General features: G+C 39.3%; 1 protein-coding gene and 1 long non-coding RNA gene across 21 annotated transcripts in view; both read right to left on the bottom strand.

Annotated features, from left to right (window-relative positions):
- LOC306845060 overlaps window positions 1-25,665 on the bottom strand; it is a 428,848-nt gene that overhangs the window by 370,218 nt on the left and 32,965 nt on the right. The gene's annotated exons all lie outside the window — the stretch shown is intronic.
- LOC306845055 (bromodomain adjacent to zinc finger domain protein 2B-like) overlaps window positions 18-25,665 on the bottom strand; it is an 82,504-nt gene continuing 56,856 nt past the window's right edge. The window contains exons 9-38 of one of the 20 annotated variants that reach the window (XM_079377590.1): window positions 24,676-25,273; window positions 23,695-23,985; window positions 21,902-21,962; window positions 21,155-21,263; window positions 20,781-20,882; window positions 20,011-20,227; window positions 19,831-19,923; window positions 19,685-19,746; window positions 19,438-19,503; window positions 18,549-18,614; window positions 15,927-15,971; window positions 15,500-15,532; window positions 13,277-13,342; window positions 12,862-13,002; window positions 11,444-11,695; window positions 10,911-11,134; window positions 9,964-10,038; window positions 9,504-9,732; window positions 9,336-9,398; window positions 8,505-8,649; window positions 7,627-8,405; window positions 6,359-6,626; window positions 6,032-6,187; window positions 4,444-4,604; window positions 4,056-4,357; window positions 3,410-3,545; window positions 3,162-3,308; window positions 2,651-2,937; window positions 2,417-2,560; window positions 18-1,452 (exon numbers count right to left, since the gene is read on the bottom strand). In XM_079377590.1, the coding sequence (XP_079233716.1) occupies window positions 1,296-1,452; window positions 2,417-2,560; window positions 2,651-2,937; window positions 3,162-3,308; window positions 3,410-3,545; window positions 4,056-4,357; window positions 4,444-4,604; window positions 6,032-6,187; window positions 6,359-6,626; window positions 7,627-8,405; window positions 8,505-8,649; window positions 9,336-9,398; window positions 9,504-9,732; window positions 9,964-10,038; window positions 10,911-11,134; window positions 11,444-11,695; window positions 12,862-13,002; window positions 13,277-13,342; window positions 15,500-15,532; window positions 15,927-15,971; window positions 18,549-18,614; window positions 19,438-19,503; window positions 19,685-19,746; window positions 19,831-19,923; window positions 20,011-20,227; window positions 20,781-20,882; window positions 21,155-21,263; window positions 21,902-21,962; window positions 23,695-23,985; window positions 24,676-25,273 (5,475 nt within the window). In that variant the 3' untranslated portion in view covers window positions 18-1,295. The remainder of the gene's footprint in view (window positions 1,453-2,416; window positions 2,561-2,650; window positions 2,938-3,161; window positions 3,309-3,409; window positions 3,546-4,055; window positions 4,358-4,443; window positions 4,605-6,031; window positions 6,188-6,358; window positions 6,627-7,626; window positions 8,406-8,504; window positions 8,650-9,335; window positions 9,399-9,503; window positions 9,733-9,963; window positions 10,039-10,910; window positions 11,135-11,443; window positions 11,696-12,861; window positions 13,003-13,276; window positions 13,343-15,499; window positions 15,533-15,926; window positions 15,972-18,548; window positions 18,615-19,437; window positions 19,504-19,684; window positions 19,747-19,830; window positions 19,924-20,010; window positions 20,228-20,780; window positions 20,883-21,154; window positions 21,264-21,901; window positions 21,963-23,694; window positions 23,986-24,675; window positions 25,274-25,665) is intronic. The other 19 variants (XM_079377592.1, XM_079377601.1, XM_079377594.1 and 16 more) reach the window with 19 other exon arrangements.

Raw genomic sequence — 25,665 nt, 5'->3', positions numbered from 1 at the left:
AACACATTAGACAATGTCTGGATTTAAAAACATCCTTTTAATAAGTCCGTGCCAAACATCCACACACTCACACAAACACACGCTCACACTCTCATACACACACACACACACACACACAAGCACACACTAGTGAAAAATAATGCTCCTACAAAAAGAACGCTACCATTTGTTTCCCACAATATCTTTAAATAAAATAACTTCAAGTACTCTGACGCAGGTACAAAAAAACTCTGTTCTAGCTGCCTCCAGTGGGCCATGATGCACACGGGTGCTTACAGAACGCCTGCTGTCCATCTCTGAGCGCCTCTGGGGCCTGGGATACTGAAGAATACTCCGACAGCTTTCATACGGGTTCAGATATGAGTTTCGTACAGTATGCCTTTGAGCGGAGGCCTTGATGTGTTGTCTATAAGAAAACAATAACGTTACAAAAAAGGGAAAAAAATTAAACCAAACAAAAAAGAACAAATTATCTTCCTTATACCCTGTTCTGAAGGGCAGGCACTACTAAGATTAAGGAGACCACAGTGTTTTGTAGAGGATATGTATATACTGTACAAACAATAAATGTATATTATTAATCACTTTAAGACTAAAATTAATTGCTACAAACATTCTAAGGCATAAACAATATCCAATGTCTGAAACAATATGTACACATCATTCCAAACAAGACTCAATATATTGACATTAATAGACAGTATGTACACATGGGTGCCTCCTGCTTGTCTGCGTGTGTGTGTGTGTGTGTGTGTACAGTGATGCCGTTAGTTCACGTTCAGAGGGTTGAATACTCTGATGCCACATGGCACAGAACAGTGTAAACAGTTTCTTTTTTTTCTTGGCTTTGTTTCATATTTGGAGAGGAAAAACACAAACAAATAAACATTCCATTAGATTTAAAGCAGTTTTGCTGTTTCTTCCTTTTCATAGAAAATGAAGAGTGGACCTTTCTTTTATTTAGTCATAAATAATCATTTAAAAAATTAAATACATTCACTATAATATTAACGATAAAGTAAAAATACAAAACCAAAATAAAAAGATATTTACAAGTAGTGGAAAGGGATTTTTCTGCTTAGTACAGCTCTGATGGTTGAAATTTCAGTGCGATTTCTCTTTTCTAGAAGGAAATGGTATTGCACAAAGACACCCGCTGTCTTGTGTCTCTTTGGGTGTTGATGTGGGATTGGTCGGTCCTGAAGACTCTGTGTCGCAGAGAGAGCTGCGACTCCTCTGCTTTTGAGCCCCGGTCGCAGGTTTGAAATGACAGCCCGTGGTGGTCCGAGACCACCTCAGTTAGTCTGCTTCAGCAGCTCAGTCCACCGCTTCTCAAAGAACTTCCTCATGTTGTGCCCGGCCCGGCCGATGTCAGAGTTGTCCTCGTTGAACTTCTCGCAGTTGTCGAACACCAGGTTGACATCGATGATGAACGTTTCTAAATTCTGATACCTAAAGAAAAGGAAAAAAAAAAATCAGTTACGGCATCTGCATCCCATTTTTAAAGAATCATAAAACACTTTGGCCACACTTTATTTTAAGGTCCAATTCTCGCTATTAACAAACCATTAACTATGACTTTTGCCTTAATATACTCCTAATTTGCTGCTTATTAATAGTAAGTAGTTCTTAAGTTTAGGTATTGGGTAGGAATAGGGATGTAGAATATGATCATGCAGAATATGTACTAATAAATAGCCAATATGTTAATAATAGACATGCTAATAAGCAACTAGTTAATAGTGAGAATTGGTCCCTATACTAAAGTGTTACCTTTTTTTTATGTTAAGATAAGTATGTGTTACACATAATGGAAGACAGTGCTATCTATATTTTATTTGTATTATTAAGAAGAAAATAGTTTATTTAGGGAATTAAGTTTTTATGAATGGGATTTTTATATTTTAAAGTTAAAAGTATTTTATTTATAATAACCTATATTTATTGTGATTTTATGGTCATTCATAAAGTTTATATTTTTGTATAAATACACTTATTTTTTGCTTTATTTTTATTAATATTTTATGCATATTTTAGTCATTTATATTGGTGAAAAAGGTTTAAAAGAGTATATGTGGATATATGTTCATTTGTATAGTGTATATTTCTGTGTATTTATTTATTTGTCCATGTATTTATTTATACATTTATATTTATGCTTAAGATTTATTTTAGTCATTAATTTTATTCCAGAGCATTAATAAAAATCTTAATACATAAAATAATTTTTTCAAAATAAAATGCTTTTAACTATACATATTTGTTATATAGAATTTATAAAAGTATTTATTTTAATAATTAAAAAAAAATATATATATATATATATATATTATTCAAATTTGATTTTGGGTCATTTTTAACTTCCCGTATTTCATGCCATCTTCCCAGCTTTTTCTGTTTCATGCTTTTCACTTACTGGCTGCTGACGAGTTTCTCACGGATAGTGAAGAAGTCCATAGGTTTTTTAATGACTTTGCGGTACCCTGGGACAGACTTGTGGTTAACCGGTGTGAGGAAGGGCCAGGCATCCTGATGACGTTCCAGTTCAGCCAACAGAATCCTGAAAAATACAAACATACATGAGAGCTGCATTAAAACAAACATTTAAATCCAGAAATACACACAGAAAGTAACAGAATGTGGGCGGTACCTGCAGAGGCCCAGGTCCCGGTTGTTGTCTCTGGCTGTTTTGGCTCTTTTTACACAAGCAGGGCTGTCTGGTTTGGGTGCTGGGGGGGTGGAGGTGTTCTTCTTGGCCTGGGTGGAGGTGGAGGCTGCTTTCTTTGGGGTGCTGTTGTTGCTGCTGGTGGCTTCTTCTTCTTCACACGTTTCAGTCTGCTTCTTGCTTTTCTTGACTGCTTCCATTGCTTTTTTTCCTCCAGTGGCTGGTGGTGCACGATTGGGATTCTTCTTTGATTTAGGTGACTGACCGCTTGCCTGAAAGAGTGTTCAGGACAAATTCAAATTTACATAATGCTACATGTTTACAACACATTAACATATGAATACACTTAATAACACTCCAAACAAGTCCATGAAAACAGTACACATCACTGCTCACAGTGCATATAAGCTCATCATCTCAGAGACATAGCTCTGAAAACATGCCCCTCAGCAAATGAGCACTTGTACTCGTGATGATGTGAACTGGAGCCGGTTACCTTTGAGATGCAAGCAGGGCAGTACCAGTCTCCCTCTGGGATGTTGGTTATCTTGGGTTTGTGGCAATAGGTGTGACACCCCTTATCACAGCCATCACACAGCAAAAGCAGGTCTTCATTATCGCCCTTTCGGCACATCTGACAGTACTGCAAACACAAACAGGCATCTAAGCATATGAACTGCAACAAATATTGTAGATGCATAACAAAATAAGTGAACCCTGTGGTTTGTGCATGGCATGACTTACCACTTTCATGATGGACCTCTCCCAGGCGATGGATTTCTGGAGCTGCTGCAGACACATGGCCAGCTGAGAGGAGCTGCGTATCTCGCTCAGCGCCTTCCGCCACAGCTTCATCCCCGGAGCAATCTCTTCCTCTCCCCTGTGGCACACAAAAACACAGCGCACAGATCAGAGAGGGGGTTTATTTCAAACCTGTAATTTGTCCTTAATGTCTATATCAAATTGAGTGGCTGAGACTCTGAGCTTTCAACAGCACACACATAAACACACACACACACACACACACACACACAGACTATATAGTGTGATACAATTCTTCATGATATGACTTCACAGCCATACATGAGGATGGAGAGCTGTGTGTACCATGCACTTAGAAGTATTAGAAAACAAATCAAGTTTTGATGTTTTCGAACTCTGTCTGTGCACTGCTGATTAAAACCATGCAGTCAAAAACAGGAAAAGTGCAGGCAAGGGAGCAAGAGGAAGAAAAAAAAAAGAAACACATAGCACGAGAACCAAAATCCGAAACTGGAGCCGGAGTGAGAACGGATGGACGGACGAGCAGAGAAGCCCCAGCCAGCAAAGAGAGAGGGAGGGGGAGGATGAGGAGGAGCAGAGACGAAGGCTGGCAGTCTGGATGACCTACCCTTCCCCTCCAGCGCTAGTGGATGGAGCAGGTGCGGGGACAGTGACTGTACCCACATTATCCAGTTTGATCTGGATGGTGGTCCCTAAGGGGCTCCGCAGGTACCTTCTCTCAATGTGACGCTCCAGCTCTGCCAATCGTGTCACTGCGATGTCCAGCGGATTGCTGGGTCGACGGATCAGGCCCTTCTCCGAGCTTCGCTCCTCATGAGACTCCGCCCCGGGGCGGGGCTTGGGGAGGGGCTTGTGCTCATAATAGACCAGGTCCTCTCTTTCAGACTGTGGTTCAGGATACGTCCAGCCCTGAAAAGCAGAGGATTGTGGGGTATAGGTTAGTAGAAGAAGTGACAATGATTTGATGCATTTCTGGAAGATGTGCAAATGCTCACCTTGACCTGCAGGCTGGCGGATGTGACTTTGCGCTCCAGCTCCTCCACCTGTTGCAGCAGAGCGATGTCAGTCTCCATGGCCTGCTCCTCCACACACCACTCCTGCAGCGTCTCCACGGAAACCTGGCCCTCGTCGAGCTCTGAGACCTCCATAACTGCCACTGCAAACAAAAAATAAGACAGCCATAAGACCCCAGGAGAAATCACACCCGTAAAGCACAGCACAGCACAATTCAGCTCGTTCTGACAACTGCATGCTCGACTGAGTCAGTCAGACAGTGTCTTATGAATATTATTTATGACTGCAAACAAGTCAGATAGAAAATTGTGGTTATTCTAAATTATTTTATTTGCATTCTAAATCAGTTAACCTCAAATCTGAATTTGCCGAAATGTGCTCACATTTCTTTTCTTTAAAAAAATATACTGGGAAACACTTTATTTTACAGTACGCTTGTTACTTGTTGTTACATCAGTTATAACAGTAATTTATGCATAATTACATGCAACTAACCCTAAACCGTAAATGTTGTTAATTAATATTACTCAGTACTTAATGTATAATTACACTGTAACACTGTAAGTTCTGGCATAATTTACTAAAATGATTTACTATTAATTATTAACAGTTGACAGTAGCCATTGACTTCCATAGTATTTTTTTCCATACTATGGAAGTCAATGGCTACCGTCAACTGTTTGGTTACCAACTGTCAGTCATCTGTCATGTGTGTCATGTGTTCCCGCCTCTTGTGTCCATATTTGGTTTGGTTCCTGTCCTTGTTAAATGTGATCATTAGTTAATTCTTGTCCAGCCGTGTTCGTCTCATTATCTATGATTATTCTGTGGATTTATAGTCCTGTCTGTTCAGTTTGATTTCGTCTGGTCTACTCGTTACTCCCCGGTGTTCCTTCCTGTCTGTGTCAGGCTTGCCTTGTCTTGCCCTGCCTTGATGTCTTCAGTAAAGACTGTGTGTCCTCCTCGTGTGTGCACCGTGACACCAACATTTTTCAAAATATATTTTTTCGTGTTTAATAGAAGAAAGAATCTCATTCAGGTTTGGAACAAATTATGACAATTTTCATTTTTGGGGGAACCATCCTTTTAAAATAAAGTGTAACCATATACTTCAGTAATTTATGCACAATTTAACGCAACTCACCCAAAACCAAGTACATGTTGTTAATTAATATTACTCAGTACTTAAATGTATAATTACACTGTAACAAGTAACCTGCAAGCACTGTCAGTGTTTACTAAAATTATTAATCAAACAGTTGAAGGTAGACGTTGACTTCCATAGTATTTTTTTTAACAGAAGAAAGAAACTCATTCAGGTTTGGAACAAGTAAAAGGAAATTTAGTTTCGTTATAAATCTTCCTTGGATTTCATCTAAAAAGAAATATGCAGTATAAAGGTCCTGATTTCATGACAAATCAGGTAAATGTGGTAATATGTTAAAATGGGTTAACAATGATCAATAAACAATCTCTGGCAGCCTTTGGTCTGCTTGAACTGTTTCATGGCTAAATCTGTAAGATAAAACACACAGGCACACTGTGTTATTTCATAGTGATTCAACTCACCCTCTCGGTTCTTGTTACAGGTCTGCGATATGAGCTCCATGGATTTCTGCAGCTGTTTCTGCAGGGCTCTCTCTCGGATGCCTCTGCTGTGGAGAGCGTTCACTAGCGCTTTTAGCTCCTCCATGTCTGTCACCTTCCACCAGCCCAGCAGCATGTCTGCCAATCAGCCAAAACCATTTCCATCAACAAACGCAAACAAAACTTGACTAATGACTCGTTGTTGAGAAAAGTAAAAACTAAAAGTGCAACGTTATTACTTAACAGCTAGGTGGAGTAGCATTTGTTTGCATTATTTCTGAGTAAATTAGTTGATGGTACTGCACTCACCCTCTGGTATGGGCAGGGGTTCAGTGTGGTCGTGATTCCTAGGAAGGTCCAGTGCCATTGGAGAAGGAGCAGATGTAAGCTTCTCCCCAGTGGGAACGGGAGAACCACTTTTGCTGGTTGAGACGCTGGGTGCCAGCAGGGGGCTGGCACTGCCCTCCACTGAGGGGTATATGTGCAGGGGGCTGCTGCACAGGGGAAGATTGGGGCTGATGACCCCACCGGACCAGTTGCCCAAAGCTAAACCAATCAGAGTTCCACCTGGCTTTACCTGGGAGGAGATCATGAGAATGCATGAGATACATGATGAGCATCCATATCATTTAGATCAATGCTTCTCAACTAGGGGTCTAGGGCCCACTAGGAGACCTCTACAAACCTCCAAGGAGCTGTTTCCTGGACTGCATAGCGTTATAGCCTATTGGGCTCGGAACGAACGACTCGAACCCGAGACTCAAGAGATGAACTAATCAATTATTTTTCCAGTACAGACTGCATAGCTTCAGTTTATGGGAATGTGACGTGACAAAAGAATGAACGAGATCGGGAGGTGAGGGAAACTAACAGACTGCATAACCTGAAACAATGAATTAATCTCTGTTTCTCATAATTTGGCCTTGATTGCATTAGTTTTATTGCATTAACAGCCTTATTCGTAACGTCGTGTATGTGTTGTGGAACTTGGTTATTAACATGTAACATTTTAATTATATTCTGCTGAAATGAACGAAATGAAGATATTTCTTATTTTAATTCCCCTACTGTACTACTGTTTGGAAAAACCTGTATATATGAAGAAGCCTAATTTTAAATGTGTGATTTCTAGACCCGGAAAAGTCATGTAAATGAACAAAATCGTAAAACGACGAGAATTTTTATAATGAATATACATTTTTTCCGGTTATTCCAAGCTAAAACATTTTATCAGGTAGAAATTGTAAGGAAAAAATTTTAACATACAGTTAACATCAGTCAATTGTATTTTAGTTTCAGAATTTTTGGCTTCAGATTTTCAGTACGGTGCAACATTAAACAATCACAACCAATCAGAACCTGTTCGAACATTCACATCATCACAACACTTAGGCATATTTCATATAGCCATGTGATGCAAGAGGTTGAACCATTGAGATATCACAGTGTGCGGAGTGACCTAAAGTAACATGAAAGAAATTGTGCTAATTAACTTGAAAGAGATTTATTGCTTGTCACTTTATCATGTTGGACACTGTAAATATGAAATATATATTTCAAGTAGAATGGGTAATTACCTGCAAACTGAGGTTGCTGATCCCACCAGGTGAGGGGTTCAGAAGGCTTGCAGATGCAGAAAGAGGAAGCACGTGATGATGCGGAGAGGAGGTAGATGGTGGAGGTGGCGTTTTGGGCCGTGTGCTGGGGGTGTTGCTGCTGGGTGAGGACTGCGGGTGTGCAAACGGCTGGATGAGGGAGGTGTCGTCGCAGGGCGAGCGAGGCAGCAGGCTAAACCAGTGCCCGCTGCGCTCGCTGAGGACCTTGAGCAGCTGGTCGTTGGCCAGGAGCTGAGTCTGCGCCAGCTGCTGCTGCTGCAGGATGTGTGCAGGGATGCCCAGCTGCAGAGGAGGAGGGATTGTGTGCTCTGCGCTCTGGCTGCTGGCCTCTGTCAGCTTGGAGGTAGTTGGAGAGTGAGCTGGAGATGATGCTGATGTAGTTTCCATAGCGACTGTTGCCGGGCAGCCGTTGTGGGTGTGGCAGAGCCCCTTGGCCCCAACAGTTGTACGAGACAGTTCCTGACACTTAGGGCTTTGTGAGGGGCGGAGCTCTGGTGGTTGAGGGGGCGTGGTCGCAACCTCTGTTTTCTGCTGTTCTTTTAGTGGGGAGGAGTGCATCTCTTTATTTGCCTCCTGATCAGGATCGATGGGCTTGTCCTCCTCCTGTTTCACCTCTTCCTTCACAGCCCCCTGTATCTCCTCATGCTGATGATGCTGCAGAACGTCCTCCTTAGGCTCCTCTTTGACCTGCACTGGAAAGTTCCTCAACCTCTCACGCTCTTTCTCCAGCTCCTCGACCCCTACATGAGAGACAGAAGGAAAACATAATTAGTGTAAAATTAATGGTGTGGCTGTATGCAAATGCATTTATGGATGGAGGGATGGGCCGACACACTCACCTTCTCCACTCTCTAACCCCTCTATGTAAACTCCTCCACACTGAGGGAGGACCCAGTATCTGCGGCGGTACCGGTCCTGCCCATACGACATAGATCGCAGGGCGTGAGATGACTCAAACAGCTTCCGACGGATCAGGTTTTGCTGCTGTACTCACAAAGAAATACACATTTTTGTGGGACTATATATGTAATTATAATAGGGCAGCACAATTAATTGAAATTGCAGTATGGATTTGTGCAATTATACAATCACAAAGGCTGTAATCTATTTAAGTAAATATATGCGCTGCGTGTTTCCCAGTGAATTGTGGCACTGTGTTCATTTGCACGTGAGCAGCTCATGGTCTGGTGTTTTCAGTGTCTTGAAGTGTCTCATTTCCACATCTGCTCTCAGTTTGGTCATTTATAATGTGCATTTGGACGCAATATGTGTCAACCATATTATAAACTTCTAAACTGTTATCAACAAAAGAGAAAAAAAGGGCTTCCTGTGTTCTTCTGCCAAAATAAAAACTTCATGGTTTAACGTTTGAATATTAAAACATAAATATTAGCTTTAAAGTTGTATTTGTAATTATTATTAATATATTTCTCTTAAATACTTGATTTTTTTACAGTAAAATATATAACTACTATATATAAAATATAATTTTCATTATTTATATTTTATAGTTATATTGATATATAATTACATAATTGCATAACCCTACAAACGTAAACCTGGCCCTTTATGCAAAAAATAAATAAATAAATAAATTGAATTGAGATCACAAAGTTTATCATAAAAATTGCAATTTGATTGCAGCCATAAATTAAGATGGTTGAATTTACCTTTGATAACTTCTCAATCTGTTTCTCCAGCTCTTCAACACTTGTGGCTGGGTCTCCCTCATCCTGACACACACACACATATGCAGACTCAGTATAAAAATATCTGCTGAAGGCAGTTAGAGTAATTGCTATATGAAACTACACCTAAAATGAATGAATGCCTTTTACCTCATCACACGTCTCCACCTTTTTTCCCTTTTTAGCCTCTTCCTCCTCCTCATCTTCATCCTCATCCCCTGCATCTTCACTGTCCTCATCTTCATCATCATCGTCATCACTATCCCCAGCCTTCCTCTTGCGCTTGTGACCAATGGCTGAGCCGCCCGCAGCCTGAGGCTCCTCCCCTCCAGTGATTGCTTCACGTTTCCCTGTCCGTTTAGCGTAGATTGTTTTCATTCTGCATGAACATATGCATAAATACTGATTAGTGACAAAACTAAGATATGTGCATTCAATGCACCGCTATCACAGTCAGTAAAGAGAAACAGTGGTTGTGTTTAATGCCTAGTAAGATTCAAATGTTTGAATACATCTTATTATTATAGCTGAAAATGCTGTCTCTAGGTAGAGAAGTCCTGAAATACATCCATTATGTTTGTGTAAATCAGGCATAAATGTTGAAACTCACTTCTTCAATTTGCCCTCCACAATACACTCGTCCTTCCTCAGCACGTTCATGTGCTCCAGGCTTTTGTCGATCTCACTGCAAAAACACAAACAGTTTTGTACTGCTTTAGATACCAGTGTTATTTTAGTATCACTTATGTATTGCCATAGTTTAATTTATTTATTAAAATTAATTTTCATTTTTATTAAGTTTGTGCTTTTTCATTTTTTATACTAAAAACTATATATTAAAAATATATTAGTATTAAGGTTCAGTTTTTCTTTTAGTTTTTATTCCCAGTAATTTTAGTACTTACACTTAATTAAAAAAAATCAAGTTAAAGTATTTTAATCAACCATTTATATATATTTTTAATGTTATTTCATTGATATAACCCCGGTAGATTCCAGATATGCATGTGTGATAATGTCACATGATGAACCCGAGCTGTTGAGCTGTGACCGTCACACTGTGTGACCTCTCCACTGCCCCTATTATTTCAAGATGCATATTTCATATTGCCCAGACAGGCCTGACAGAATATAAGCATGTATTACTTTTATAATGTAATCTCTAGTCCAAACATGAATCATTTGAGTTTGAGAATGTCTTGCATAGGTTTTTAAGGTAATTAGTTGATTTTGAATTAATGTTGAAAGGTGGGGTGGCATATTTCTCACAAAAATATGTTTTTTGTTTTAAGTAAACTAAATATTTATTTGCCTCATTTGTCTTGTTAACATGCTATTCATATTGAATTTTTAACTTAAAATTCAGTTAACTTCTTTATGAATTATTATTGTTTCAAGGTTGCAAAATTGTGCTGCAATGTATACAGTATGTGGTAACTAAAAAAATGTCTTCTTGCATAACTGTTGTGCTCTGTACCCATGTAAACATCAACCAAGTCATCAAGAATCATTGCAGCCGAACTCTTGAAAAAATAAGTGGAATCTATTGGTTCTTACCTGACCACGCTTTTACTGCAGGACAGCTCATTTATCAGGAAGGCTAGGACAGTGGCTTTCTGAGCCGGCGTGTGGGCCTGAAAGGCTTTGGTCCTCAGACTCAGAGTAAGATCAGCTAGCTCAGTCTGAGAGCAGTGAGCCTCCATGTACAGCTGCAAAACCTCAGACACATTGTCCCGATTCAGACCCACATTGGTCAGGTGGTCACCCAAGATAGACTTAGCCTGATGGAGGAAATGGAACAGTTGTAATTTTGCTAACCCTTTTAACCAAAAATAGACAGATCATTCATATGCAGTGGTACACTGACTAAGTAAGTGATTTATGTGTTCATTAAACCAGAGACCCTTTCCTCAATTAAATTTGATCACAAGCACTCACAGGAGACGCATGTTAATACCAGATTTAAACAGAAATGTGTCTCTGCTGAGCACTTGTGAGCGTGTCACTTGAGACAGATGTTAATAGCAGGTGTAAACAGGCCTGAAAGTTGACAATCACACTGAAGTAACCTCCAGGCATTTTCTCCTCACCCTGTGTCCTTGAGGCAATCCTGGGTCAGACACAGCAGACGAGAGTAGCCGGACCAACAGGTCCTGCACTTGCCCCATGCTGTTGCCCAGGTTGAGCAGTCCCTCCTGCAGTATACCCAGAGTGGGCAATTCTGAGGGATCCATGCCCAGGACCTTCCCGAAGCTCCGCAGGAACTGCACCACCATCAGGCAGTCCGCAAACACACTCCCGGGAAGAACCACACCATGGATACGAGGAATCTCAGGAAGGGGCTATAGAGGGACAGAGAAATATTGAGAAACAAGTGAGACAAAATGTTTGTAAACATTATGCTTCAAATGAGCAATGAAATCTGACAAGAATTCTTTTGCTCAAATCATGCAAAAAATGTCTTTCAAGCTGATTTAGTTCATGTGATTCAACATTTCGTTCACATTCCATTACAGCCACCATACTAAGCATGTAATTATTTATTTGCATATATTTGATTGTTTGTTTATGAGTGGCCTTTCACCTTGCTGCCTATTGTCCAAGCCAGGATGTTTCTAACTCAGATCAATAAATATAAATTAATATAAAAACAATTTTCTTAAGTAAAAAACACATCTTAGGTGTTATAATAATAATAATAATAATAATTTGTAGTAGCAGTAGCAATAGTAACTCAATAGTAATTATAAAAAAATTCTGACAAAATATATTACTGCTGTAAATTACAATTGTACTGTAAAATAAAAAATTAACTTAATAATTATAATAATTAAATGTACTGCATGCTTTACTCTGAAACACGCAGCACATCCGATTATTAGAATCAGTTATTTAAGTAAATTGCAGCCTTTGACTTGATAATCACACTAAGTTATATCGCAATTATTGCGCAGCACCATTTATTTATTTAAATTTTACATAAGATATAATTAAGCTTTTCATCAACTCGTGAACCCCCTGCAGTTCCCTCACAAACCCCTGCTTTAGATAATGATATAATCATTTGTTTTGTCTTTAGTACAGTTACAATATAAAAGCCACTTACTTTATTATGGAAACATGTTGTCTGTAAACACTGTAAAAATGGGTCTTTATACATGAAATTATGCAGCAGCCATTATATTTGAAGAATGAGGTCTTTCACCAAATTTAAGTTCATAAGCGTCAAAAAGTTTGAAAACTCCAAGGCTGCTAACTTTCATCATAATGCTCTCGTTATCACCACTAGGTGGCAGTATTCTGTCTCAGGTGAATTCACTGTGAAGTAAGATTAGGATATGTGTATGACATCATATCGCTGAGAGTTCTGATTGGATGAGCCTTTATGTTAATGGCTAAAGAAAAGATAATCTTGCAAAAACAAGCATTCTAAATAAAGGGTTCATAAATGATCGCTAAAGTTGATTTTTAAACAATGCAAAACTTGTCCGATATCCAGTTCCATTACCTTGTGATCTGTCAAACACATGTCTTCATTGGGTTTCTTCATCTCACGGATCAGCTCCAGCTCCAGCCTCCGGAGCTCCATTTTCCGCTCCTTGTTGAGGCGTTTCTCATCACGTTTCTCTTGCCTGAGGCGTTCACGCTCCTGCGGGGTGAAAGAAAGACTTTACTAACCAGTTGGATGCCTCATCAGGCGTGTTTGACATTAGGGTATTATGTTCTACAAGAAAACTTTGTTTTGGAGAATGAAGAATGTTTAGGGAACTTTATCAAACTACATCAAAATTATTTGGTGAAACACATTCAGGGAATGTAGCAGAGCAGGTAGACGTGACATGTGAGGAAGCCTTGAGGTGCAGAGAGGAGAGCGGAGTGGTGAAGGACAGTGTTCTTTTATTTATTTATTTCGTTTTGCACACCTCAGCTTTTTTGCGAGCCTCCACAGCTTTCATTAGCATAACGTGCTGTCTCCTCCTCTCCCTCTCCTGAAAAGACAGAATGATTCCATCGTTCAGTGGAGGAAAGCAGAGCATACAGATCCACACAGAGACAGACGATAAAACTGATCAGCGTGGTTTAGCATGTTGCACAGAAAGACAGAGAGAAAGAAAATAAGTAGGTGTAGAACGGACACATTGCTATGGCCAGAATGAGACAGCCACAAAAACGTGTGTTACAGCTGTTCAGACGGGAACAAAAGAGCGAAAAGAAAAGCCACAGATGTAATGAGCAGGTCAGAGGAGCAAAGCTGTCGGTGCATCTTGAGTTAGATTAGCGTAGCTACTGTTACAAGCCAACAAGGGAAAATACATCCGATTTCCCTTTAGCCTCAATGTCCTGTCCTTACAGTGAAGTACGTTGTTATGTCACTGTTATTATGAATTTAAAGTCAACATGAAATCATAATTGACCCCATTTACTTCTTTAATACACTTTTCAGGTCTTACTGAGTATCTTTCTTTAAAATGTAAAACAAATTGGCTGAGATTACCTAGAACTCGCAGACTGTTGGATAATGTTAAATGTGCACTCAGTAATTTGTTGTTTATGTTGCGCTACCAATGTCTTGGATTCATACTGACATCTAGTGGTGTGGATGTAGCATCACATGAGTTTCAGTTAGCGATACCACTTTGCAGTCAAATTTAAAAGATCTACAAATTAAATTCTTTTAAAACAAGGGTGTTAAAGAGATAGCTCACCCAAAAGTAAAAACTTTCTAACGTTCAAGGACCAGAAAGGTAGTAAGAACTTTGTTAAAATAGTCCATGTGACATCAGTGGTTCAAGCTTAATTTAATGAGGCTACGAGAATGCTTTTTTTGCGCAAAGAAAACAGAAATAGCTACTTTATTCAACAATTTCTTCTCTTCCTTGTCAGTCGAAATTACAGTTGAACCACTGACGTCACATGGACTATTTTAAAGATGTCCTTACTACCTTTCTGGGCCTTGAACATGTCAGTTGTGTTGCTGTCTATGCAGGGTCAGAAAGCTCTCAGATTTCATCAAAAATATCTTCTTAAGGGTCTTACAGGTTTGGAACGACATGAGGGTAAGTAATTAATGACAGAACTTTCATTTTTGGGTGAACTATCCCTTTAACCAAGATGAAGTGAGCAGTATTTGGATCGTTATTTGTAATGATTTTAAGTTTTATTGCACTACTGATTTGACTAGAGTCTTTATCTTATGTGAGTGTACATGATTTTTAAATATATATTTATCAAAAGTATTATTCATTTCTTTATATGTAAATCCTAAGAATTACAGAGTGCACCTCTAACTAATAGCCAAAATATTTATTCATTTTTCAGCAAACTTGCATTCAGGTTACTCCATTCTGGTATGGAATACACACTTTTTACAATCCAATCAATTCCTAATGGAATGAAGTAGAAAATTAAGTGCTGCACAAATTTGCTAAATATTTGTCTCTGAAAAACATCACATCAAGGAAGCAAATTGGGTTATGAATGCTGTCTCATGTTGACTTTAAGGACAAAGCCAATTAGTGTGAAATTTTCATATCTGACCCACAGATGGCATGGAATGTACAACAGAGAGAAGTGTGAGTTTCCTCAAATTCTCTCATTGGTCAGGCACTATGACCTTTGACCTGTACTGATGACCTCACAGGCAGGACAATCAGCACAGTGCAAATGCAACATCTTGACAGAGAGTCTGCCACAACATACATACACGCACACACACACACACACACACACACACACACAAACACTCACAACTTCACAGCAATAATGATACTACACAATATTGGGGTGACTTTACACGTGGAATGAGGGTGTGTGGCACTTTCCACCAATGAGAGTATGTACTCAACAGGCTCCATAGACACACACACACACACACACACTCACGCTTACACACACACACATACACAAACAAGGCAAAGGCCTGCTGCATCAAAGCCGGTTTTCTCTCATTGACACACATAGCAGATGTAGGCGATGCAGTTTTTTTTTCTTTCGTTCTCTTTTTTTTTTTTGCTTGAAAAGCCATGCAGAAGGAAAATGTAGTTTTGACAGCAGCCAGTGCTACATTTAAAAATGTGCTGCTATGACATCATATCACAACCAGGATTCACGATGCGAGTGTTAGATGTACAGAAGATGAAACATACCCATACCATATCTAGTCTATGCCTCTCCATCTCCTGAGAGAGAGAGTTGGCAAAGTATTATGAGACAGAAAAAAAATCACAGCGTCATTTAAAAAGAAAAGAAAAATAAATAAACTCAAACTTCAGCCTGTAACCCCAAAGAGACAGATCCCACTCCCAAAAAGCATGGAAATTAACCAGAGAGAAACAGAAGAAAGTTAAAGACAACCACATGAGACTCGCCACTTCTTACATGGGCAAAGACTGAACAAATCTATTTAAGGACAATTTTTAACTCATAATGCACTGCATTTCACATGGCGACTGTGAACTAGACAAGAAAAACATGCTCTTTGCCTCCCTTTCTCCTGCATTTTGTAACAAAAAATGACTACTACTATATAAATGGCCATTATGAGACCTATTATTTATGAGAGTGGTGACTGACCTGGTGCTTGAGAATAACAGCCTGTTGGCGTCTCATCTCCTTCTCCTACAAACACAAAACATAAAAACGATTCAATGCTATACCAAAACATTCATTATGACACAGTCTAAAATGAAACCATCAATCAGAATACTGTCTGGGCCTTCTGTCCTAACCATGAGGCCTAAGAATGCAGTAATCTGTATATAAATGGTAACTCAAATCATGCAAGATAAATGTAATATTTTCCCTAAACATGCTATCAGCAAATGAAGAGTTTTACAGAACTAGTCAACCATCTACACAATCGTACATGCCCCTGCAAACAAGACGAGTCATCAACTTTGGTTTCATTTTCCCTTAAGAGAAAGACTAGTGCTAAGTGGTATTGTGGCATAAAAATTTGGAGTATCTAAAACTGGTATGATCAGCTTTTATAGAGCTGTCAGAGAAAAGTGTGCTGACTTTCTCAATAATAGTGTGGTTTGGCAGCTCCACAGTTCAACAAAAAATTCAGATTCGTAATATAGTGAGGACTGCCTCAAATATTATAGGCTGTGATCTGCCCACCATTGATGACATTTGTGTCTCACGTTTGCAGAAAAAAGGCTTAACAATTCTTAGAGATTCCACACATCCAGCCAGACATTTTTTTATTCCTTTACCCTCAGGCAGACGACTTAGAGCAATTAAAACTAAGTCTGCAAATTTGCATGCTTTTTGAACAGTACCTACTGTAGGTTGGTCCATGTTTTAAAGTCTTCTGACACTTACGCATCTGTATTTCATTCTTTATAATGGTTGGAATAATTTATGTAGTATGTACGAATGTGTTTGAGCTCACCAAGAAAATCCAGACAATTATGTTGTTTGGCAATAAATAAATAAATAATATAAAAATATTTAGGGCCAGTTGGTGATTTACTAACAACGCGAAAATTAAGGAACACAAACGCATCATCTCATTTACATATCGACCAACGCAATATACCAAGCACAGCGCAAATTAGCATAGTCGCGACTAAACGAAGGGTTGCAACAGTTTTTGATAGACCTGGTATTGCGTGACTCCTAGATGAGGGTTCCAAGTCGTCTTTTATTTCCTGAAGCAAATTAAAAATAACATGGCTTGGCAAACAATATGTTCGGATAATGTGTTCTTTCCAAATAAATTAATACGTGTGGAAAAACTCTGTTGTGTGGCTCTCTGTCCTCTGCTGTGCCTCCTCCTAGCAACAAATTGTATCCATTTCAAGCGCAAAATAGTTTAAGACATGCTTTTTTGGGGCGTTAAATAATGGCGCAAATGCCAGTAATTTGACGAGTGCAAACGTTAGTAAATATCGTTGCGTGATTTATTTGAATACTCTCCTCCCATAAAATTTGCGTCTGAAAGGGAAACTCTGAGAAATGCATATTCAATAAGGTAAAAAATGACTGTCTCCACGCCTTTTCAGTGCTAAATCGTCACTGCGGGTCTTTAGTAAAACCTGACAGTAGCCTACTATTTTAACCAAAAGTTAGTAAAACTGGCCCATAGTACTCTACAATACTGAATACAATTGATCGAAAAAGAGACAAAAATAGTTGTTGTTGTTTTTTTTTTTTATATGGATCCCCAAATATGATGATCTCCTTGCAAGGGAAAAATTATGTGGGATGTTGATAACAAGATAACAAAATTATATTTTTACTTTATTAAGGAAACCTTGTTATTTTACCAAAGAAAAGAAAAAAAAAATTGAATTTTGAATTGAAAAGTATTTCATAAACCGATCACGGGTGAAAAATTCCCGATTTAATACACTACTGTTTAAAATGGGTCAGTAATTTTTTTTAAAGTCTCATATGCTAATATTTATTTGATTACAAATATAAAAACTGCTTTAATGGTAATGGGAAATATTAGTACAATTTAACAAACTGTTTTCTTATTAATAGTCTTATTATGAGCTTAATATTTTGTAGATGTTTTGTAGGATTCACTTTTATAAATAGAAAGTTCAAAATAAAAGGATTTATTTAAATTTCTTGTATAAATGAAAAAGTACTGTCACTTTTTATCAATGTTATTATTTACTTTTAAAGAATGTAAAAAGGTATTTAAAAGTCATTTTTTTCTTAAAACATGGAAAATTACATGGAATTTTCCACAAAATAACTACATCATGGTATACTGTTACTGTGAAAAATTATCATATTATTTATAAGCCTACTGTACAACACTTTCATCATACTGCCCTAAGAAAGCCCACAAGATTGCTACAAAGCTAACAGACGTGACTAAAAGCCAAAATACTCGACAAATTTTTTTTATTTAAATAAGGGAGGCTATTTAGAGCAGGCTGTGTATTCTAGTGAGGGCCCCATGTGTACAAGACATAAAAAGATGCACTGTGCATTTTTCATTTTAAACAACAACAGCAAAAATCCAGATGTCAAGCTAATTTTCCCCCACAGGCCGGCAGACATCAGTCAAACAGAGGCTCTGCTCCTTTGTTGTGGCCGAGGAACGTTAATGGTTTGCCGGGGTAGGTGAGAGCAAGGGAAGTTTTCTCGGGTGGGGGGGTGGGGGTTTCCACGGCGATGATTCATAGTGCGCAAGAGTAGGTGTGTAGCATCTTTTCTCAGTCACAAACTGACCTTTATTCGCTTTTCCGCCTCCAACATTTTGGCATTGGCAGCCTCCTCTCTCTTTTTCCGCTTTGCCTGCCAATGCAAAACAGGTCTGGGTCAGACCAGTGCTACCGTGCTGGGTATAAACCTAAATTAAACATGCTAAACCAACATCTGTTTTATTTATAACTTATACTAACACTCTGATTGATGTGTCTGCGAGAGGAAAAGCGAGAGCTGGCATCAAAACATTCACACACACACACACACACATGCACAGGAAAGCCCTTCTGCCTCACGTCTTGCCATTGTTGCGCTTTCTCTAGCTACAGATCACTGAGTCAGTGATTGAGAATGTTTTCTCTTCAAGTCCATGTCAGAATCAGCCCCGAGATCTTCAAAACTATTCAATATTCCTCGGGCTCTGACAACGGCAATATAAAAAGAAAGCAAAGGCGAATTAGCTGAAAATTTAAATACGTAATTACAAACAGCAAGAAATCCTGTTCAGAATGGCTTGCCAAGCGTGTCAGCTCCAATTTGATTTTGCCCGGCTAAAACACTTTTGAAGCCTCTATAATTGGGCGAGTAAAGTAAACAGTGTCTTCCTCCTGCTACTTATGCAAGAACTGCCATTGTCTGATGGAAAAAAATCTTTTTATGTCTAATTTACCTCTGGTTTGTAACACAGGAGGCAGCAAATTTAATATTCAAAAACTGTTCACCAAAACCAATTTAGCATTAGTCCTGAAGAAAATTATGCAGAACTCAGAGCCCCAAAATGCTGGTGAGTGATTCTGCGGTGGTCTGGGCTCCATGTTAAACAGGAACTGAAGGGGGTGGTGTGTATTTTAAGAATGTTAAGCCTATTTCAACTCTTTTAATTTATTATTTTCTTTCCACAGTCACTCTGTACCTCGAGAATCTGCTGTGCGCGGAGTTCCTTCTCCATACGGATTTGCTGAATGCGCTTTATCTTTTCCTGGTAGGAGAGGAGGAGGAAGTCTGTTAATTGAAAGTGCTGCTGTGCATTTAAAAAAGTCGACTGGCAGCCAAGCTGCAGCCGTAGAAGCACCGGTGGTCTCCGTTCTGAATTAACGCTTATAATCTCATACCAAGTGACCCTCAGACTGACCGAAAACCGGTTTCCTTCTCAAACCCACCTGCTGTTTGAGAATCTTCAGCTGTTCCTTTTGCTTCCTCCTCTCCTCTGCAGCCATAATAGCTGAATGAGAGATAGAATGAGGCTTAAGCGAGATGTCTGAGCGCCATTGTGAGTAATAGAGTGGTATTCATAAGCCTGGAGTACCTTGCTGTTTGCGGGCCTCCTTGGCAGCCCGTGCGAGAGCCTGTTTTTCTAGTTTCCTCATGAGCTTCATCTGAGCTGCCTGTCGGGCGATTTCTGATAGGAAAATGGACAAATCTCTTCCATCAATACATGCGTTATTACCTATGAATGAGGTGAATAAGTCAGAAAGAAGCACGTTACCCTGAGCCTCCAGCTTGCGCAGCAGTTTGGCCTCGGAGGGACTTGGGAATTCGCTCTCTCCTAGATTCGGTGTGCGGCCCTTTCGCCGCCGGCTGCCTGAAACCTCGCTGCCGCCCCTCGACTGCCGCTCAGAGTTGGGTGGACGACCTCGACGACCTTCCATGGCCAAGATATGGGGGATGACCTCTTCCTCTTTCAGAAGAGTCCACTGCAGACCCTGAGGGAAGCAGGGGACAGAGGGGGGGTCAGACTTATGAAGATGACGGTAGAAACACAGAAAGTTTCCTATTTTAGTCTGCTTCCCTAGAGGAGCGTCACATCACTAATGATCATGTGAGTCTATAATCACTATAATTTTTACTTGGTAATATTCTGAAATGTTATTCTCAATGTAGATCCAATTTAAACAAACGACTTAAAAAGCATGAAATGAAGTAAATTAAAAAAACAAGAGAGTCGATTTTAAATTTTAATCAAAAAACTGTCCCAACGTTTGCTCCACTGTATCTTTAATCTAAAGAATCTCTTTCAACACACATGACAGACAAAACATGAAGTAACACCCTGTGGAAACAACGAGCGCTGATTATTGCACAGACTCCCTACAGTTTAAAAGGGGAAATTCAGGCTATCGGGGTTCAATCAAATTCCCTGCCCTGCTCAAGATGAAAGAGAGATACAGGGAGAGAATACGAGCGAGAGAGACAGAGAGAAAAAAAGAACATAAAGAACAAAAAAAAAAAGAAAAAGAGGAGATGAAAGGCATTCACCTGGGGTCCTTCTCTGGCTTCATAGAAGTCACCAACCCTTATTTTTGCACTGAAGCTAAAATTATCACGTGCGATGTCAGTTATTCCGTATCTGGACAGATACTACAGAAGAGAGAATAATAGTGATTTTGTCAGACAGGACATCCAGAGAGCCATTAGCACTACAATGGTACCAAACTGAAAGCAGCCTAGCACACTTGACATAACAGTGCACAGCTAGCTAAAAGTGACCAGATCTCCTAAATAAACTGCTGGATCTTACACCAATAACTGTTAATGGTGCACTGGGAGAGGAAAGGGGTGGGGAGTGGGGCTTCCTGAGAGTTTTGGGGGGGTCTAAGCGTGAGGCAGCGGAGAAGACGGGTAAAGGTTACCTTTACGACATCCGGGTACTGTCGCAGTCTCTTGCCACATGGGGTGTAATACGCAACGTCTCCCTGCAGCCGACCGCCCACTGTTTTCATTCTGGTCTCTCTTTGCCAGCTAGAACAACAAAATACACATTGAAGAAGAAGTGCATAATACAACACACTCGCACAAACTTTCAAAAACTGCTTGATAAACTAAAACATTTTTTTTATGCATTTGTATGCCATTTTTAATGCTAATTTTATTTTATATGATAGTGGGAATGGTAATAACATGTACTTTGATTGATTGATTGTTTGATTATTTAAAGGCATGCAGGCAGGAAGCCTATTTTCCAGGCAAGAACAAACTGAATCATAAAAATCAAAAAAGTTTCAATAATGTGTAATTGTTATTGTAGATTTGAAATGACTAAAAACCTTTTTTCTAGAATTTATTTCATACAACTTTTTTATTTCATGACATCATGCAAATATGTTGAATATGAATTATGAATGTGAATATGACAATCATTCAAAGAATCTAAGTACAATGCCATTACACCATCACTGTGCAATGCTGCTGCCACTTTGCTTTTTGAACAGGTTTGTAATAATAGAGCAAAGAATTCTGATTTATTTAAACATCTGCAGTTTTAATGCGATGTTTGTATGAGACCGTGTGCTCTGCTGCTTTAGAAGTACAGAATGCAGAACTGCGGTTAACAGGTGTTGAGTCATGCTGCCACCAGCGTGTGTCATTTTTAAACGTACCCCATTTCCAAAGGAATCCGTAAATCATCTTCATTCATCACTCGCTTTCTCTTCGCAGAGCCTGAGACAAGACAACAGCCAGACAAAACACACTTTAAGCAAACCGTTTCATCATCACTTACAAATTACAACTCACATAATGAGCAAATAACATCAAATAAAACCTCGATTTTTATTTGTTCTGTTTTTGATGGTGCCTGCATGCATAAATCTTGCCTCTAAAATTCCAGGGCATTTCAATTCGGTAGCTAAGGCATCCTGAATTGTGGTTACTACAGGTTCAGTGATATTAAAATTCTGGCCAATACTGAAAAAGCTAATTAGTTTCATATGCTAATGGAAGATTTAAAAAATGGTCATGATTTCAATTATGAAGTATTTTTAAATAAATTCAAAATTAAACATTTTAAACCTAAAATCAAGTATTTGCTTAATGTGGTTATTAAATTATTGTTTTTAAAGAGTAAAAGTTAATTAAGTAAAAGAAATTGCATGTGAAAAACAATAGGACAAATGAGCATCAACAAATAGATATACAATATTGACTGATACATAAACTTCTGTTCAAAAGCAGCCTTGGTGAGCATAAGAGACAAAACCATTCAATACAAATCTTACAAACCCCAAACTTTTGAACAGCAGTGTATGCAAAACCAGTACTATTAATTAAAAAAAAGAGAACAGCCAAAAATTGACATGGTACCTGCATATTATGTATACCTAGTTTATGTGTCAAAAGAACCCACTTCCAATTCTCAAATATGGTATTTTGGTACTTAGATTTGACTTGGGAACCTCTCATACAGTAAATTTGTGGGGGATTTAGCCTGATTTTTAGGCAGGTACACATCTGATCAAATAATAGCTCTCCTAAACAAGCCACGTGATTTGAGGTATCGTTCAATTTAACGCTTAGGGATAGGTTGCTGTTCAAAATATGAGTAATAGCAATAGTGACAATAACAAAACCACAGGAAGAAACGAACAAAATCATCACTCTCATCTCTCTCCTTTTGAGAAGTGAAGTCTGCAAACAAAACAGGAGTTAAACGAATCTCTCAGCAGCTCAAATAATGCTCCAAAAACAAATCATCACAGTAACTCCTCTCAGCTTATTACAGCTTCCTCACGCTTTTCAACGGACACACTTCGGCTTCATTAGAAAAAATGCTTTATTCCATCGCGGTGAGGGATGCTGAACGCCGTCCAAGAGCAGATGCACTCGTGTGCCATGTTTGCTGGATTTGTGAGTGTTTTGTTTAACAAATGTCTCTGTTAGCTTCAGAAGGAAAAACAGATTAAGTCAGCCAAACAGAGGTGGTTGATGTGCCTCAGCTAACAGGTTAAGGCAAACACGGGTACCGGGGTTAACCTAGACACCACACAAAGAGCTCTTGTTACCAGCTACATTTACCTAACACTAAACCTGACCCTGTATAAACCAAACACACAATTAATGGAAAGAGTTTAATATTAATTCTGTTTAGGTTTTTTCCTGGAATACAGGCCAAACAGAGCTCAGACACAACGGCTAGGTCCAAGGACGCACACCCAAATAGACGGGCACAAAGGAAGCCGAGTGATGCCAGACGCCACCATTTATCTTTCTAAAAATAGACACCCCGTCATCTGAGTGTGACAGCTTGCACACAGACAAATACACAAACAAAAGGGCATACGTATACACACGACACATATTCAACCCCATGCATACTTTGATACTGACAAGAGCTCCAAAGGAAGGTGTCAAGCATATCCAGTTTTGGTTTAGTAATGATGTTACTTGTGGTTACCTGGAGAGGTGCCAACAGAGTACGATGAGGAGGGAGAGCTGTGATAGGTCAAGGCACCGGAGCTGCTCACAATGGTGGGCGTGGCCACACTGGAGGGCTTAATGACTTGGAGGTTAAGTGGCAGACAGTCAGACAGGCCGTGATTGGTGGAGGAGTTCAGATGGGAAAACCCCTTGCTGAGTTTCTGAGGAGTCTTCTCTCCATCGGTGTCCATCTCCGTGACTCCATCCTTGTGCTGCTTTTTACCACCCTCTGAGCCGTTCATCTCGCTGTCTGAATTACTGTCTGACTCTGAGAAATAAAAGGCGACAGGAGAGGACATGAGACGGTGTTTAGGGAATTGATCATTATAACATGTCTTGTGTCATTGGTTGCATCAGTGAACCAAATTAAAGGAATAGTTCACGCAACAATGAAAATGCTGTCATCATTTACTCACCATGAGTGGTTCGTATTGGCTTGACATTGTAAGGACAAAAATACAATGGCAGTCAACGGGAACCAAAATGTTTGGTTATATTTTGGTTACCAAAATATCTTGGTTTTGTGTTTCGCAGAAAAAAGAAAGTAATACAGGTTTTGGAAGTCGAGTAAATGGTGACAGAATTTTCATTTTTAGGTGGACTGTTCCTATAAAGAGAAACTGAAATAGCACAATAGCAACATATTTCATTTTCATAATGTGATGTATTTTGAAAAGTTTAATTTTTAAAAAAAAAATTTTATAGTGAATTAGTCAGGATAATTCACTGAAATTCTTGTCATCCACAATCATATATCGTGAACTATTTTCATAATTCATGGTGGGGTTTTATTTTAATACATTTTCATTATCTTTAATCATATGGAAAAGAGCAGCCAGCATATTCTTAAAACAATTCTCTTTTGTGTTTGGAGTGAGTAAATAATTAACAAATTTTAATTTCTGAACAATCTATTTCTTTAATGCACTTATAAAACCTCTCTCCTTAGGCATCTCACCTGAGAGACTATCATCTGAATCCTCTTCATCATCATCCTCTTCATCCTCCACATCATCATCCTCATCGTCTTCGTCCTCAGCAGATTCATCTGAGTCTTTGCTGCTGGGCAGCTTTTGTTCAGCTCCGCTGTGTTGAAACAGGTCCACCAGAGACTGCACCAGGTGGTTCTGGGATAAACCCCTCCAGGCTTCTAACGCTTTGGGAGTCTTGCTCTTCCGGGGCTCACGGGTGCGGTTAGGAGTGGGAGACGTGGAGGCGGGGCTCTTACGGCCTCCTGTACTGAGGTTGACGGGCACGTCTGAGCGATATTTGGTGGTGAGGGCCAACGGCATATCCTGGGTGCTCAGGATGACTCCGTTAGGCTGGCCCAGACCCAGCAGGCCATGAGAGAAAGGCAGACTGGAGGAGGACACACCTTGCGCTGCAGGGGGCTTGGTCCTACCTGACGCTTCAGAGCTGAGCTTAAGAGGGAGCGTGGAGGAGGAGGATGAAGATGAGGAAGAGGACGTGAGTGCCTCCGCCTTCTTTTTTATCTTAAATGGGTCCTGCTGTTTCTTTAACTGGAGAGGAAACGTCTGGTCCTGGGACAGGAAAGACTGCAGAAGGAAAAACAAAGAGAACCATGATGGAAAGATGGAAAGTTTCAAAGTTACATTAATAGAAAAGGTTCAAGTGCAATAATTTCACTGGACAACAGGTGAATCTGCACATAAATTTGTTCTTTTTTCAGTTGTGTGATAAAAAAAATATTAAAAGTGAAAAAAGAAAAATATTACAGTTTAAAAGAACTTTATATTTGAATTAAAAATATTTTATATTTTTAAATGTAAATTATGCCTGTGATGGCAAAGCTGAATATTCAGCAGCCATTACTTCATCTTCAGTGTCACAGAAATCCTTCAAATATACAGATTTGATCCTCAGCGATTACTGCTGCTCAATTATTAATAATAGTTTTTATTATCAAAGCTGAAAACGTTTTTGCTGG

Source organism: Barbus barbus (assembly GCF_936440315.1).
Source record: "Barbus barbus genome assembly, chromosome: 25".
NCBI lineage: Eukaryota > Metazoa > Chordata > Actinopteri > Cypriniformes > Cyprinidae > Barbus > Barbus barbus.
This window is presented reverse-complemented; position numbering and strand designations above follow the sequence as displayed.